The 16,416-nt window shown below is 39.5% G+C and overlaps 1 protein-coding gene across 1 annotated transcript in view; it reads left to right on the plus strand.

Annotated features, from left to right (window-relative positions):
- The first annotated feature begins 15,977 nt into the window (after positions 1-15,977).
- Positions 15,978-16,416, plus strand: part of TBC1D22A (TBC1 domain family member 22A) — a 136,447-nt gene continuing 136,008 nt past the window's right edge. The window contains exon 1 of the mRNA XM_068189759.1: positions 15,978-16,161. Within this exon, the coding sequence (XP_068045860.1) occupies positions 16,100-16,161 (62 nt within the window). The 5' untranslated portion in view covers positions 15,978-16,099. The remainder of the gene's footprint in view (positions 16,162-16,416) is intronic.

Here is a 16,416-nt window from a genome sequence, read left to right on the forward strand (position 1 = left end):
ATTGCTAAACTAGATCAGGTTACAGTGCTCATTCAAAACTTAGATTTAGCCCAAGGCCACAAGACCAGACCTTTTATATGGTTTTATCAGCTTCATTTTTTGGTGTAATAGTTTCCATGGTTTAGAAAACATAATCTCTTTTAAAAAATGCACCTCTCCCGCCTTTACTGGCCTTTGTATGTCACACAAGGCTCCAAATTGTCATGGGCACCTGGCAAAAAATGAGTTAGGACAACTCAGAGTTGATGGCCACTACCTGATCTTCCATGGTTTCATGCGTTTCAAATTCCAGCTACAGTTCAAGTATTCAAAAAGCCAAACAGGTTTTAAGGAAAAGTAATGGCTGAGTTATAATAAACTCAAGCTGGTATCTCAGTAACTTCAAGAGACAGCAGCTAGTGTAGAAATGTTTTGGTGACCACCAGATGAAAATGGCCTGGTTTTAAACAGTTTTGTAAGGGTGAAGTTATTATCAGGCTGAAGCAAATCTGGTATTCACCCATCTGGAACTGAATCTGAAGAGACACCCTCTACAAAATCAGTATTTGGGTGAGTAGCTCACCTAATTATTTCCTCTTCCCCAATCTACCAATAATACAATACATAGTGCTTATTTGTCCACTGATACAAGTGATCTATCACACCTTAAATAAATAGTATAGTGTTGCCCTGTTCTTTTAAATGTTTTCTATGCCTTCTGATATTTACATATTTCTACTAGAGTTTCTCATGCACTGTCATGTAAATAATGTTTGTTTTGCATTCTTCTTTGTAGGAGAAGAGAATTGATGGACTGTTGGTTTAACCAGTGTGGTTGGAGAGGTAGCAATTCCATCCTCCAATCCACTCTCACTTTTAGAATTCTATATATTGTGAGGTCAGAAATAAACTTCCTCTCTTTTCCCTCTTTTGCATCTATCATGAATGTGTGAGTTATTTCACGTCATAGTGCGACAGTATAGAATGTCTGATTCCTTTCATATCTATTTTTTATTGAAAGATGTAATTGACAGCTAGTGAAATGGCAACTCAGTGAAATCACAACCACGTTCATCATTATCGTGGTCTCAAAGATGCTGTTGCTGTAAGGCAGCAAGTGCTAACACACTTGTAGCTACTTCGAAGCCCATGTAGAAGAGTCCTGTTTTGGTTTAGGAGTCCAGAAGCACTAGCTGGCGGGGTATGTTCAGTCAAACCTGCTTCTAGAGTATCTTTGGGGTATTATCATATCATCCATCCATCCTCCTTTTCACATATTCCAGCTGGCTGTATGGAATTAGTCACTTTCATATAGTCTACCCAAACCACACATACTACCCAGTGCTGCTGAGATGTTTTTATAAATGACTCAATAAGGATTCAAGCAATCCAGCTAAACCCAAAAAGGTATAGTATAATTTTCTTAAGAGCAGGTACAAAAGATGTTCCATTGATCAGAAATCCACAGGTGGATGCACTTTCTATGGAAATCTCTGACTCATACAGGAGCATGGTGAGCACAGAAGGGCTGTGTCTCTTTAATTTGGTGAAGAAGCTACTTCAAGCTGATGCACTAACTAAACCACACAAGCAGTCAAGTTTCAAGTTTATTCCTACCAATTAATTTGGAAGGCATAATGCATTTTCCTCTTTAGTAAACAATCTTTTGTTTTCCTTGGAGATATCAATATTTGAAAATTCATAGTAGAAGCAGAAAATCAGCCCATAAACGAATCATCTTGTTTAGAGCAAGCTACTAATAAATGATCGAGTAAATGTTCTTCATTATTTAAGGGCAGGGCATAGCACAAATGCACAAAATAACAAGCACTACAGTCCCCAAGATGCAATCTCATTTGGTAATATTTGTTGTAGGGGAAATGGTTGGCTTGGAATTTGGTTGACCTTTACAAGGCCCATGGGAAGCTCTCTCAGACAGTCAGGTTCTTCCATTGTGCTTTAAAATTCATTTATGAGTGGGCAAAACTTCCATCAAATCAGTGGTCGTTCAAAAAATTATTTTTCTCTTTGATGCAAAACGAGGCAACTTTAAGAATAGTTTCAAGGCTTGTTGGAAAAAAATCCAATTACAAACCCTTTATTACAATGCTCTAGGACAGTGAACACAAATTGGTTTTAATGGTTACCCTTCTTTTCTCAGGCTGCAGTGCAGCTGACCTCCCATAGCTAGGCACCAGTCTGAATTGCAGCAGTGAAGCTGTGACAAGGAGGCCATGGGGATGGCTTTGGAACCCATAATTACTTTGATCAAATGTAGGAAATGTTGGGCCTACTAAACTTGCAGTCTACAATCAACCTTTCTACCCTTTATTGTCATTATCATGAGTTAACCCCCATAATGTCCTGATTCCTTCTCAGCATAAAAGACACATTAGAAACATCAAACTGGTGAAAAATGAAGGATGAGAAAGGAAAGACGGTTTGCCACTTTTACCAACACTATTTTTATTAATAATAGATTTTACCAACACTGTTTTTATTAATATGCATGAATTCTATATTAATCAATAAGTAGTAAGTACTGTTTAGAGAGATTTAATCCTGCCTCTTACATAAAAAACCCTAATTTTCTGTTACTGGTTTGTTTTCAGCCTGCTTATCTAGGGCCACTAGAATAAAACCAGGAATGTAAGGAATGTTTTTTTCTGAAAATTCTAATGTGAAAAAACAATAATTCACAGCTTTGCTATTAAAAAACATATCAAAGAAGAATGAAGCACTGCACATCACTCAGTTCAGATGACTTTTATATTGAAGTCTTGGGAAGAAACTAATCATTGCTGTAAGTAGGCAGAACACAGCTAGGAGTGGCGGAATTGTGCTTGCAACCATGGCAAACTGAACAGCACTCTGTAGGGCAGCTCAGCTGGATTCCTGAGCAGTGAGAGGCTGCTAACCATCACAGCTTTTAAAACACCACAGTAGTAAAAGCCCACCAAATGGCTGCAAGAAAGTGTTTGGTCTCAGACCCAGTGGGAATTTCCTCAGATTTCAAATAGTGGGGGCCATATGCCAAGATCCCTGCAGCACTTCCTAGCTTGAAAGTAAACAGCTGAATGTATTTGGCACAGTTTTTACTACTGCTGCTCAAGCAGCTTTTGTATGAGTTTGCACAGCTATCATAGCAGTGGAATTAAGAAGAATTCTTTTCTAAGTCAATAATTTTTTGCCAGATCTCTGAGAATTTTGTATAGGGAAAGTATGAGTTGACTGAAAACCCACCTTAAAAATAGAAAAAGAAACATGAAGGAATTTTTACTCATCTCAAGCAGAAATCACCCTCCAATTATTCTTCTGCATAGTAGGACAACACTTCCAAGTGTGGGATTAAGTAGGATGTGCTCTTCAAAATTCAGGAAGGACTTTCTTTCTCTTTTCCTGTATTAACATATTTCCATCACAATCTCAATGTTGTCAATGTTGCAGTTATTCTAAGAAAGACACTTTGTTTCCTAATACACTAATTATCAAAGTAGGTAGGTTCCAAAAATGCAGATTAGCAACCCCGTGGTCATACTGACATGAGAGAGGCCAGGTTCAAACATCATTCCAGAACTTCTTGGTCTGCAGCTGACTGACACCTGTACATGCTGCAAATGATGCCTGACTTTATCTTCAAGACTGAGATTACCAAAACATTACAGCACTGAGCAGTGTCAACACATCTACTCCAACAGCTGTTTTGCTGGCAGACTGCAGGGAAATCTCTTATCATAATCTCATAATGAGATATTAATAGCAACCTCAGAGAAAACTGCTTGCTTTTTCTCAGAAAGGAATCATCAGAAAATGTGAAACTCCATTTATGGTAGTGTACAGGATGGAAAAAACGGTGGCAAGGAAGGTGCTCCCCAGCTACTCCTCTGCAAGTGGGAAGATGCTCCTGAGCTATGTCCTTCTTTCAATAGGAAAAATTGAACAAGTCCAATACTTGGTCAACAGAGAAGTGAAACTAAGTCAATGGGCATTGATGATACATTTATATGAGGAATAATAAGACAAATTTTTATTTTTGCCTGCCTAAATTGATCCTATGTGAAAGGATAGTGAGAGCTACTTATACAGTGATGCTACAAGTTCAGTTTGTTGCATAATAAAGAACAAATGAAGTGAACTAATTCTAACAGGAGGGACCAAGTTTTGAGTCATCTCAAAAGCACACAAGGCTCATCTTTCCTGTGTCTGTTAAAAAGTTCTCAGATATTTTCTGGGAAAAAAAGTCTTTGTTCAAGGTTACTGTTCTTAGAATTCATAATATCTGTATCTGAGCTTTTTAGAAAAATCAGTGTTTCTCAGGGCAGCGTGAAACCTTTCCACCTAGGCTCAGTTTCTCCCAGGCATCGTATATGTGTATATTGAGGCCTATTTGCCAGATAAAAATCAATAACAATGCAGGTTAGATGCGCAGGTGGCAAAAGAAAAAAAGACTGCGTGAAAGAATAAACATTCAAAGAACCACAGATGCCTATCGCTGGCTGATTTCTTCAGGACTCCTAAACTTACAATAGATCTCTCAGATATTGATTCTTTTTCCATGGTATCACAGAGATGAACAATCCCACTGAAGTTTTCAGGAGCTGATGGATGCTATGAAAGGCTTTTCACAAGAGCACTGATAAAATTCCTTGCCTGCTTCTTCAGCTGAAATATCATACGGCTTCACTGTTGAAAGAAACAAAACAGTAAACAAACACTGAGGAATTCTTTTAAGGTGAAATAAGTATTCAGGCTGACCTTGTCTTACAGATGCAGTGAATTACATTGTTTCTGAATGAAAAGCAGGTTCTACATTGGTTAGGTTTCCAGACAATAACCATTGTTTTTGTCAATAATTCTGAAGCTCTTACAAGCCTAATGTTATAATCAGCGTTTTGATGGTGGGTTGTAATAGTTAAATGGAGCTAGAATGAAAATGAATTATTCAATACTTTCAGCACCCCAGAACACAAGGAAGAACCTGGGAGCATTTTTGACAAATTAGGCCTGAACAAGTAGAATAGAAGTGAGTAGGCATTGTTAAGAATGCCTTCTGTCAAGGTAAATATATCTGTTTACTCTGATTAACACCAATGAGCAACTTCTCCCTATTAGACAAGTCAAATTCATTCAAAACTCTACTAGGTACTGAGTCTCCATCAAGCTTAGTATAAACAGACAATTAATGCAAAAAGAATAAGGAACATTTTGAAAGATTTTGAATTCTCCTTTTTTTCCTCTCCCATATTAAGGTTATTGGAGTCATTATTTTCCTCATCAGTATAAAAGGAAAAAGACCTTCACAAAATAATTCCATGTCTATATGCATTTAAATCCTCAAATTGGATTACTTGGGACTTGAGCCAATAGAAGAATTAAAGGAGTCCATGGGAGGGTTAAATGATGCTTTGATAGCTAGCAAGGTAGTGTTTTCCCCTCAGATGACAGGGTATTCATAAGGAGCTACAGGACTTCCATACAGCCTTTTTACTAAAGCCACTGCCAACTACATGAAAAGGATACAGGAAAACCCCAAAAAGGTTTTTTAATCCATTTTGCTAACCAGTTACATAATCCTTGGTTGTTGTATACTAGTGATACTATCCAAAGCGATGCTAGTTTAGCACTCTGAACAACACTAATCTTTTGCAAGACTTGTTTCTCAGCAAAGAGATGAACGTGTTCCAGCAGAGACCCCTTCAGCTGTATCAGTCCTGCCTTTCCCAGTGCACTGGCCCAGAGGCTTGTGGCTCTGGTTTGTCTCAGCTGCAGGTCCCGAGGCAGGCACAGATGTCAGCACTGGCACTGCAGCCTGGCTGGGGAGCTGACTGGGGGGGTCAGGGGTAAGGTCTGCAGTGCTGCACCCTCTCAAGGTCTGCAGTGCTGCACCCTGTCCAGGACTGCAGCATTGCATCCTCTCCAGGTCTGCAGCACTGCACTCTCTCAAAGGTCTGCAGCACTGCACCCTCTCCAGGACTGCAGCTCTGCACCCTCTCAAGATCTGCAGCACTGCACCCTCTCCAGGACTGCAGCACTGCACCCTCTCAAGGTCTGCAGCACTGCATTCTCTCCAGGACTGCAGCACTGCACTCTCTCCAGGACTGCAGCACTGCACCCTCTCCAGGACTGCAGCACTGCATCCTCTCAAGGTCTGCAGCACTGCACCCTCTCAAGGTCTGCAGCACTGCACCCTCTCAAGGTCTGCAGCACTGCACCCTCTCAAGGTCTGCAGCACTGCATTCTCTCCAGGACTGCAGCACTGCACTCTCTCCAGGACTGCAGCACTGCACCCTCTCCAGGACTGCAGCACTGCATCCTCTCAAGGTCTGCAGCACTGCACCCTCTCAAGGTCTGCAGCACTGCACTCTCTCCAGGACTGCAGCACTGCATCCTCTCCAGGTCTGCAGCACTGCATTCTCTCCAGGACTGCAGCACTGCACTCTTTCCAGGACTGCAGCACTGCACCCTCTCGAAGTTAAGCCTCTGGGGGCTGCCAGCCCTTGCACTCCACCCACTGAAGCGCTGCCAGGGCTGTGTGGTCACACAGACCCAAGGGTATGCTCATCTGGTCTCAGCAGCAGGAAAAAGGCTAAAAGCTTTTCCTCTCTTCCCCACTGAATTAATTCTTGGTATGTGAAGTACTTCCTTCACAAAGAGAGTATACTATTTAAAAAGTTGAAAGGCTGAAGCCTAATGTGGGCAAAAGATGCATTTTTTCTTGTTATCTGAGGTTGGCAGACATGTATTCAGAGATGAATCAACTCATTTTCCTGGGCAGAGAGACAAATCAAATCCCTAGAGCTTTATACCATGGGAAATGCTTTGGAATGTATTCCAAGTGGTCCTTTATAAAATAACAATGCAGTTTTGAGCCAGCAGCTACTCATCAAAGTATTGATCATTTTCTGGCATAACAACATCTTGTTTAGATGATGACATAATGTTTCCAGTAGAGCCAAGGGCACCTCAGCCCCTCTACAGACATGCTTGAGCACACTGAAAAGAGCAATGGGATGCAGTGATACATCTCATTGCTCAGATTGCATCAACATCAGAGATGCAGTGATGTATAGCTCTTTGCCTTCAAGTAAGGCAAACTTGAATGCAAACAAGGATTTATTAACATTTATGTTTGTTTCCCATTTTGACATGGTGAAAACAAAAGTATAAGCTTCAACCTTATAAATACAACAGAAAATTCTGTTATAAATACAACAGAAAATTTCCAAACCTATGTTAGATACTGAAAGGTTACAGAACAGCAAAGGTGTTAGGAAAAACATCATGACCAAATTCAAAGCCTACTAAAAGCAGTTTTATCCTAGATCCATCATTTCTAAAAACTAGATGAAAACTGACCGGTATTTCTCTGCCATAATAATTTTCTCATTAACTTTACTGGTTTTCAGCATAGTGCCAACTATTAGCAATGAAATAAACATTTTCTTCTATTGTGCAGTGTGAAAGAGAGAAAATTGGGATACTATAAAAAATGCATATAGCTGCTGCTGTGGTGATTTATTCCTTTGCTGTTCTCATATATTCACACATCAACTGGGTAATTATTTAAGAACTACAAAGAAATTGCCTGTTACTGCTTCCAAAGGAAAAGGTTCCAAGATGGATCTCCCTCCCATAAGCCATGTTAGAGAAGGTGCCAACTTTCCTGACTTCTCAGTGAGGAGAGACAGAGCGAATTTCCAGACAGAAGTTTAGATTTTAGTTGGACTAAAACCTATGCAGAGCCATGTGAACTCCTTTCTTCACTACACAAAGACAGGAAAGTTCATTTTGAGACTTTAGACACAGAAATTTAAATGAGTTTGTTCCATTAAATTTCCTTTTGCCAGAATGATGAAAGTCCGCTATTCTGGGTGATGCTCTAATAAAACCATGTTTTAATTTGATTTCTAAATAAGAGTAAGCATCTGTATCTAATATGCATTCATATATATACCTATGCCATATCTAAACCAATATAATACTGTCGAGAGTTTAATTCAGCCAAAAAGAGTTGAATAATACCAAGAAATTAAAAACAGAATAGCTTTGAGAGGAATTCATAGGTTGTGCAGCCCAAGAGATGGTTATGATCATCTCCTCTGATTTTCTGCACAAAGAACATAGATTTTGCACACAGTAAAAATCTCAGTCAGGACTGATGAATTATAGCTAAAGCATAGCAGAGTTTTCAGCAATATAAGTAAAAGTAATAACACTGTCTATAGAATTAATTTCCAACAACTAATTCATGTTATGGCTCTGCTACATTCTGGAGTAGTGACTGCCATTATCATTACCTGAAACTTAATTTTTGCCATGAGTGATTTTGAATTTTTAAAGCATTAGTAAAAATGTTGGCTAGCATTGACTGAGAATTGGTACTAACAGAAGAGTGTCACACACAAATTTATATAAGTCATAGGCAACAAAGATGGTATGGGCTCAGACAGATAGTAATAATAATTACAGATAGTAATTCTAATTACAAAATAATAATTTTGTTCCCATATTAATAATAATTTTATTAATATGGGAACAAAAATACAGTATGACATGAGCTTTTTTTTTCTTTTAGGGTTTGTAAAAGAATAGACAAAGCTTTTTCTGGTAGAAATCTCTGTTCTTCCCTTGGCTACATTAATTAGTACAGTGTAAGACACAATCTCCTTAAGCAAGTCTTTCCTCTCACAAAACAAAATCAAGAAGCAAAAAACACAGACGTTTTCAGACTTCATTAGTATTTCAATATTGTTCCTGTTCTACAGGCCGTGGCTGAGTTTCAGTGTTGGAGAAATCTTTGAAAAATTACACATTTAACATATTTATTTGCTCTGGTTACTTGTGAGATCTTATTTTAATGATCATACATACTAGAATTATTACCACTATAAATCAAGATATCAGTAGAAGAGATTAAACCTTTGAGGTCTTTCAATTTAAAATGGCTTTAACTTCTGAGAGCTTTCGGTGATTACCTTATCAATTTCTCTTCAAAACTTAGGGACTCTCTGGTGGTTTTACATCAGTAATTTCAGTTCATTTCTTGCACTAAGATTGCCAGTCCTGAAACAAGTATCAAGACCATTCAAGCAAAATTGCAAATTTTCATTTCAAGGATTAGAAACTAAGCTGTTCTCTTTTATTACTTTTCAACATAATGCTACATGCTGTGTTATACCAGAAAGTGATCAGAATAGAAAAATTCTTTAATCTTGCTTTTTAGTCTGAGTTTTCTTTTTCCACTTAGTCTACTATTCCTACCCACTTCCCAAAAGTAGCAAGAGCTAAAAAGAAAAAAAATTGCCGGTTTTGATTTCTTTTTCCAAATTCCCCCAACAGTATTAAATATGGGAAAACATTTATAATCAGCTAAAGACTACTTTGCAAATCCAACTCACTAACAGAATATACCTCTTGGATAAGGAGCAGCAACACCTAAAAGCAAATGTGTAAAATACTTTGTTACCTTTATCATATATTTTCACCCAAAAATCTGTAGCTACTCCCATTTTCTTTGCACTATAATTTTGATTGTCTCTTTTACCAAACTCTCAACCTCTCTGCTACTAAACCCTAAGCCTTGCCAACACTCTCACTAGTAAAATGGGCAGCTCAGCCAACAGCGTTGCCCCAGGAGCACTCAGTAACTCTTTTCTACTGAAAGTCATGCTGGAAAGACTCTGTTACTGGGACTCCAACTGCATTATCTTCATTACACTCGTTGCTCATGTTTATATTTGTTCTCCAGCAAAAGCATACACAAACCACAAGACCAGCAATAAATATTCAATAACAGTCAGTTCATGAGACCTGATACAGACTTATCTCTTAAGCAGCAAAATCCATTCCTCTTTCAGAAGAAAAAAACATGGCTTTGATACAACTCATTTGAATTGAATAACAACTATAATGTATTACACTGGAGATACTTCTGGGAATGATGTCTATGCAATACAGTGTAAGGCCAGCTGTAATTTTTTTTTTTTTTAATCTGGTATTTTTCATTCACCTTACACTACTTGAACTTACTCTACCACTAATCCTTTTTTACAGAAATTGCATTAATAGGATTTTAATGCTGAAAATATGTGGAACACTAAGAAAGAAGGGAATAAGACTCTTTTCAGTTCAAGTGTACATTTCAAGTGCTATGCAGAGGAACCCTGAAATAGGTTTAAAAAGCAAATAGGGAAACTTAATTACCTTCTAATACATATTTGGATCTAAGAGAAATTGAGAGATAAATAGGGTCAAATAGCATGGTAAAGGCTTTGCTATCTTCAAGAAACACCAACAAAAATGAATCCCTCCCATAGACACAAATGCTATGAAAAATGCAATAACAGGGGCTTTGAGACATAAAAAGAGATGTCAGTGGTAGAATTAGATACAGAGGTCCAAGGAAAAACCATAAAAGTCACTGGTGATGAAGCTGGATAATCAAAGACAAGAGAAGAGAAAAAAAATCCCCAAGGCCCAAATCCCAAATCCTGCAGCTGTCAGTCATAAATATTGTGAGATAACAAATGTATGCTCTCAATATAAATGGTAGATGTCAATTAACACACAGCTTAATGCATTCTAACACCTGAAAATATCTGCTGAAGTTAATCCATTGAAATTTCTGTCTATCATCATGTCTCCACTCTTCTTAGATATATGTGAGGAGTTATAGATTTACTTCTAAAGAGCTTTTTTGGACCAAAACAAGAAAGGGACCAAGGTCATGATTGATGCAACTGGCAGGCCAAATGCAATGCCTCCACACTGAATACATCTGGGAACAATGGACCAAATACAAAAAGAAAGACAGACTGTCCAGAGAATGAACTAAAATAATGAAAAAGTAAATAATGCTGATAAATACTTCTGTGTCTGGTGCTTTTCCTGAAATTACAGATTAAGTTGTCTATTAGAAGAAAAATGACTAAAACAGAGTGGTTGAACCAAAGCACCTAAACTTGCTGTTGAATTCCTTCTTAAAGTTACAAGACACTTTGTTTCTGGTAATTCCTTAAAAAATTTTCTATAATACAAACTGTGAAAAGAAGAAAAAAAGTGAGGCACATATTAAGATGGGTGTGGCTGTTTGAAACAGAAACGTAAGGGATCCAAGAGCCCTGCTCACTCTCATTACATGCCCATATCTTGTTTTGCACTCAAGTACATTACAGATGATTCCTAAGGAAAAAAACCAAACCAATTTGAAGATTCAGAAAAGCTCCAGACACACATCTTTTACATTGTTCTCATACATGCCCAGTTTTTAGCCTAAAGCAATAGCTTTGTTATTTGTTATGATTTTGCATTAAAAAAAAAAAAAAGAAGAGGTTCTGTGTCTGTTCCAAGGAGCTGCCTTCTCCTACTGATCTTAGAGAAATGGTGTTGACTATCTCCTCATCAAATCACAGTACTAAGTAGGTCTCCTGGCATCTCTAAAGCTTTCCCAATATCTCAAGACCTTTTAACTTCAAGAAACATAAACTAATGCTCCAGTGATTTTGCTTTTCACCTTGTTCTGATAGTAAGTTGAACATGAAAGTCAGAAACCAATATGAACCAAATACTTTAAAGAAAATAAGTTTCTCTCAACAATGAATGTAAAAATTACCATGGCTCAGAGACAAATATACATTCATTTATTACTCTGGGCTTGGAGTTCTGTCATGCTGTCATGCTAGGTATAACACTCACTCTATGTAGAGGAGGCACAATTAGGTGGAATTTCAAGGAACTAGAAATACATTTGAAAGAGGACTTGTTGTTTTTGCAAACTTCTCTGTCTTCTACCCAGTACATTCACTTACAAAGCATTCTTCTTTCTTTGAGTCATTTAAGACTTAACTGCATATTGTATGAGATTTCAGGAAAGAGCATTTCCATCCACTGGGCTGTCCTTGGACACAGAGTGCAGTGCCAGGCTATACCCAGCAGGCTGTGTCAGTGGATGTGTGGACACAAACAAAAATAAAGCAAAAAACCTTCACCTAAAATGCATGATATGTTAACATGAGTTAACTAATATTTTAGTGAATAACAACTTTTGAAAACTACCCACATTAATCACTCTTCTAGACAGAGAAACAAGACAGTGACATTTACCCCAAACCAGCACATACTTACTTATTTATTTTTCTCACAGCCTTCTTTCACTGATATTGAATAGAGTGTGAGCGTGCATGATTCCATACATGTGCATTACCAATGTAAATGCATTTTCGCTAATTTGCTATAATTTTCTAAATATTTTTCAATTCATGTGTAATAGGAAAGACACTTGCAGAGCAAAAGTTACAAAATACTACAGTGATGGCTTGTCTTCAGTGATGACTCCTCCTGGCCATTACTTTCTCATGATGATTCCTTCTCTCTCTTTTCCTCTCCAATTTTCTGGAGAAAAATTGCACTGCCCTGACAGAGGTCTTGTGACTATGTGATTTGCTGGACCATGTCAAATCTCTCTGAATGTAGCTATTGCTTATCCCTCTTCTTTAACATCCCTGTTTTCTTTCTTCCTTGGTTCTACATGATTGCTTGTTCCTTTTATCTTACCTTGCCTCATATCTTTTTGTACCAAGTACCAAGTACTGTACTCTCTGGTATTGTTTTCTACCCAAGAATAACTCTTGTCTTCCTCTCTCATATTCTACCTGAATTCTGATTTTGCTTGGTAACTTCACTCCACTTGCTCAATTTTACTTTCAAGAACTGTTTCTTCCATGATATTCACTATAAAGCACATGGAGACAATGGCTTGATAGAAAGGCATGTCCATGGACCAGACAAAAGAGCGATCAGCAACTATAAAAAGCCATATGTGCTTCAGAAGAACTTCCACTAGTTTGTTGGAGCAGTAAAAAAGTGCATAAAATAATGCTTCAGCATGGAAGTGTTTCATATGAATTCACTTTAAGTTTTGTTCCTTGTTGACTGAAGCAAACAGAAAATATGCATGTAGAGACACATGTCAGCTTGTAGAGTGAGTTTAAGCCCCACCTCGCAGTTGCAGCATGTTGCTGACACAGCAGTGTAAGGATCAGCATGAAAAAGCACTTCCCAGCTTATGCAACTTTATCTGCAAATCCTCCTGGTCTGAGTGCAGCTAACTTAGCAGAGGAGTGCTGTTGTCAGCTTAGCTAACAATGTTTAGCACCATCACATCTGTTGTCTGAAAAACTTGTTTTCCCAAGACACTGCTGCCCCTCCACAGAGAAGTCTACCTGTGTAACCACACCAGCACAGCAGAAGCTTTCCAGAGCAGGTGAGCTAAAAGCTAAACTGAATGTCCACCTGGATGCACAGCTCACCAGCTATCACACTACACATCTCATTGCCTACTTTGTTCAAAACACTGCTAGTGCAAGCCACAACGCTCCTAATTTTGGCCAGCCAAGAGCACGGCTACATGTGTAGATTCCAGAATATACAGAAACTTCCCAAGCACCCTCAGTAACAGTCACCAACTGATTCTGAAAAATGCTCAAGTTAAAAGGACACAAAGGAAAAAAAAAAAAAAAAAAAAAAAAAAAAAAAAAAAAAAAAAATTGACCATTATTGAACATTATTTGACCATACTGGCAACAGACCACTTCCTAACTATAAATTCTTGCATACAACTTTTCATGGAACAAAACAAATACTACAGCGGATATCCTAATATTTTTTATTATTCTGAAATAAGAGAAATTCCAATAGAAATTGTACCTGAAATATTACTGCAGTCCCCATGAGGCAAAGCCTAGCTAATAAAACTGAGCAGATTTGAAATAGCTGGTTTAGCTGTTTGGATGCTCTTGAGGACTGTGCTCACCAGCTGCAGCAGGTGAGTCCCAGCCGTGACTGCAGTGTTGTTGCACTCCCTGAATGTGAGCACCTGGACACTGGCAGTTCTCCTCAAATGTACAGACCGGCAGTGGAACCTGTGCACACCCTCAGCTGTCCATTTCTGTAAAGTTAAGCTGTAACACTGCTAAAATACATGCTCAGACCAAATTCTCCTTACATAGCTGTGAACTTACCTTCTTGTGATACTCAATTTGTACCATTTGATAAGTTCTCCTCAAGGACGCACTCTTTGTGGCCAGATCAGCTTGAGTGGTGGGCACGAAGAATTGCACCTAACTTACCTGATGAGGTCTTGAAAGGGTCTTCCTTCCATATCCCTTGCATCTCCAGAACCCTGGCAACACAGGTTTGTGTCAGGGATAAAACAAAACTCAGGATAAGGAGAAAATATAAAAATTAATGGGAAGAGGAAAAAAACCAGTATCCTTGCCTTCTTGAAAGTCAACAGCAGCCAGCTCTGTAGGACTTCCATCCATAGGTCTAAAACTGGCAGAAGCCCTTCACAGTAGCAGAGGAGGGTACTCGCAGTTCTTGATACAAATGTAGCTCCATCTGCAAGTCAGATTTATTCATGGAACAATCCATGCAACAGCCAATTGTTTCCAGCACAAAATTCTGAACTACATTAAAAACTTAGGCACAAGGTAACATATACTTAATATAATGAAATATTACTAATACAGTTAACCTTGTGCTGACTTGATTATGTAACTCAGCAAAACCTCCACTGCTAAAATGATCCAGAAGTTTCACATGGCTGCGCCAGACTGACACAAAAATTAAATAAATGGTGTCACTTCAGGATTCAGGTCAACTGTCATAAGGATCACAGATGGCTTGGGCTAACTGGGCTGAATCTATGTTTCTCTTTGATAAATATCAACAATGAACAAATAAAAATAACCGAAACACAGTTTTAACATCCATCTTAATGCTAATGATGGAATGGATGTTTTATGGATTTATCACTTTTTTGACTGTCACAAGAGAAACACCTAATTTTTATATTCTAGCAGCAACAATTATAATTTAAATTTATCTAGTTATGACCAAACAAGTTCCAATCATGACTTTACAGGTTTCATTTCACTTTAGCTAACAGACATAGATCATATTATTTTTCTTGTGTATTCATCAATGCTGATGATACTCAAGGTCCAAAATCTGTAAGATGAATCCTACTTAAAGGACACAAATGGAGAAGGTGATGCTTCCTACAGCATACATATCCGTAAAAGGCATTGAAATTACAGCTTTCACCTGTGCATGGTGATCTAGCAAGATCTGTGAAAGATTTCATTTTTGTCACTTTTTAGAAGGCAACTGCTAAAGTAAATCCCAAAGCAGAAAGAATTTTTTTTTTCAATTTTAAAGAAATAACGCACCCATGAAATGCATACTAAAGAACAAACATTGCACTGCAGTTCATGTGTTGTACTATATGCCAGTTCTTTGGCTTAATTGTGGCAGGATGTTCCCTGAACAATTGCTGACATGTAAAATTATATGCTAAATTGCATTGAGATGCAGCAAAAAATTCCTGGGACTCAGCACTGTTTTTTCAGGAGCCATACTTGAAAGACTAACATAAAACCATCCTTATTTCCTTGGCAGAAGGGATGTATCCTTGCGAAGTGATGTATTGCTGGGAAGTCTACAGACACAAATAAACCCCCTCATTCTTGAGCCATCTCAAAGCCATAAATGAAGTGGGTACAGTGAGTGGAGAACTTTCAAACAGAGAAAGCTTAAAGTCCTCCCCACTCCTCCCCCCATCCCCACTATTAACTGGGTTAACAACTGGAAATGTAAAAAGATAAAAGTAGAAAAAATGCGATGGATTTTGTTATAAACCGACGCCCGCCGATCTTCAATTAACGTCTCCATCCCTTTACAAGGCAAATGTTGCACTTCTAAGGAGTAGTCTGAGGAAATGCTCTGTACGGTTGAACCAAAAAGGACCAAAGTCCGAGGAGCGCCTCGGCCGGGGAACAGCCCCGGAACAGCCCCGGAACAGCCGGCACGGGGCACCGGGCCGCCCGCCCCCAGCGTCCCCCCGCTGCGATTGGCCCGACCGGGCCCACCCGGCAGCAACCTCACTTCTGGTTGGCTCAAACTTCCGGGCCGCTTTGGGGAGCCAATAAGGCGCGGGGTTGTTTTCCAGTCCCAAGATGGCGGCGCTCAGTGGTGCTTCTGTGGAAGGGAATGGCGGGGAGTGAAGCCTGAAGGAGCGGGCCGGGGCCGCGAGCGCGGAGGGGGATGAGGTGACGCCGCTATGGCGAGCGACGGGGGCAGGAAGCAGTTCTGGAAGCGGAGCGGCGCGAAGGTGCCGGGCAGGTGAGAGGAGCCGCGGAAGGTCGGTGCCGCCGGCCCCTGGACGGTGCCGGGCCGGGGTGACCCCAGCACCGCGTTCCTGTCCCCTCGGCCGCCCAGCCCAACGGGACCTCGCGGGTCCCGGAGTCTCCGCCGCAGGGACCGTGTCCGGTGGGCCCCTGCTCGGGCCCGGGTCCCTTGGTAGCGCAGCGCTCGGAGCCTTCCGGCGCCGGGCGGGCGCCTCCAGTTGTGTGGCGGAGACGCTGGTGGCCAGTTAGA

This window comes from Anomalospiza imberbis, chromosome 5 (assembly GCF_031753505.1).
Source record: "Anomalospiza imberbis isolate Cuckoo-Finch-1a 21T00152 chromosome 5, ASM3175350v1, whole genome shotgun sequence".
Lineage (NCBI taxonomy): Eukaryota > Metazoa > Chordata > Aves > Passeriformes > Viduidae > Anomalospiza > Anomalospiza imberbis.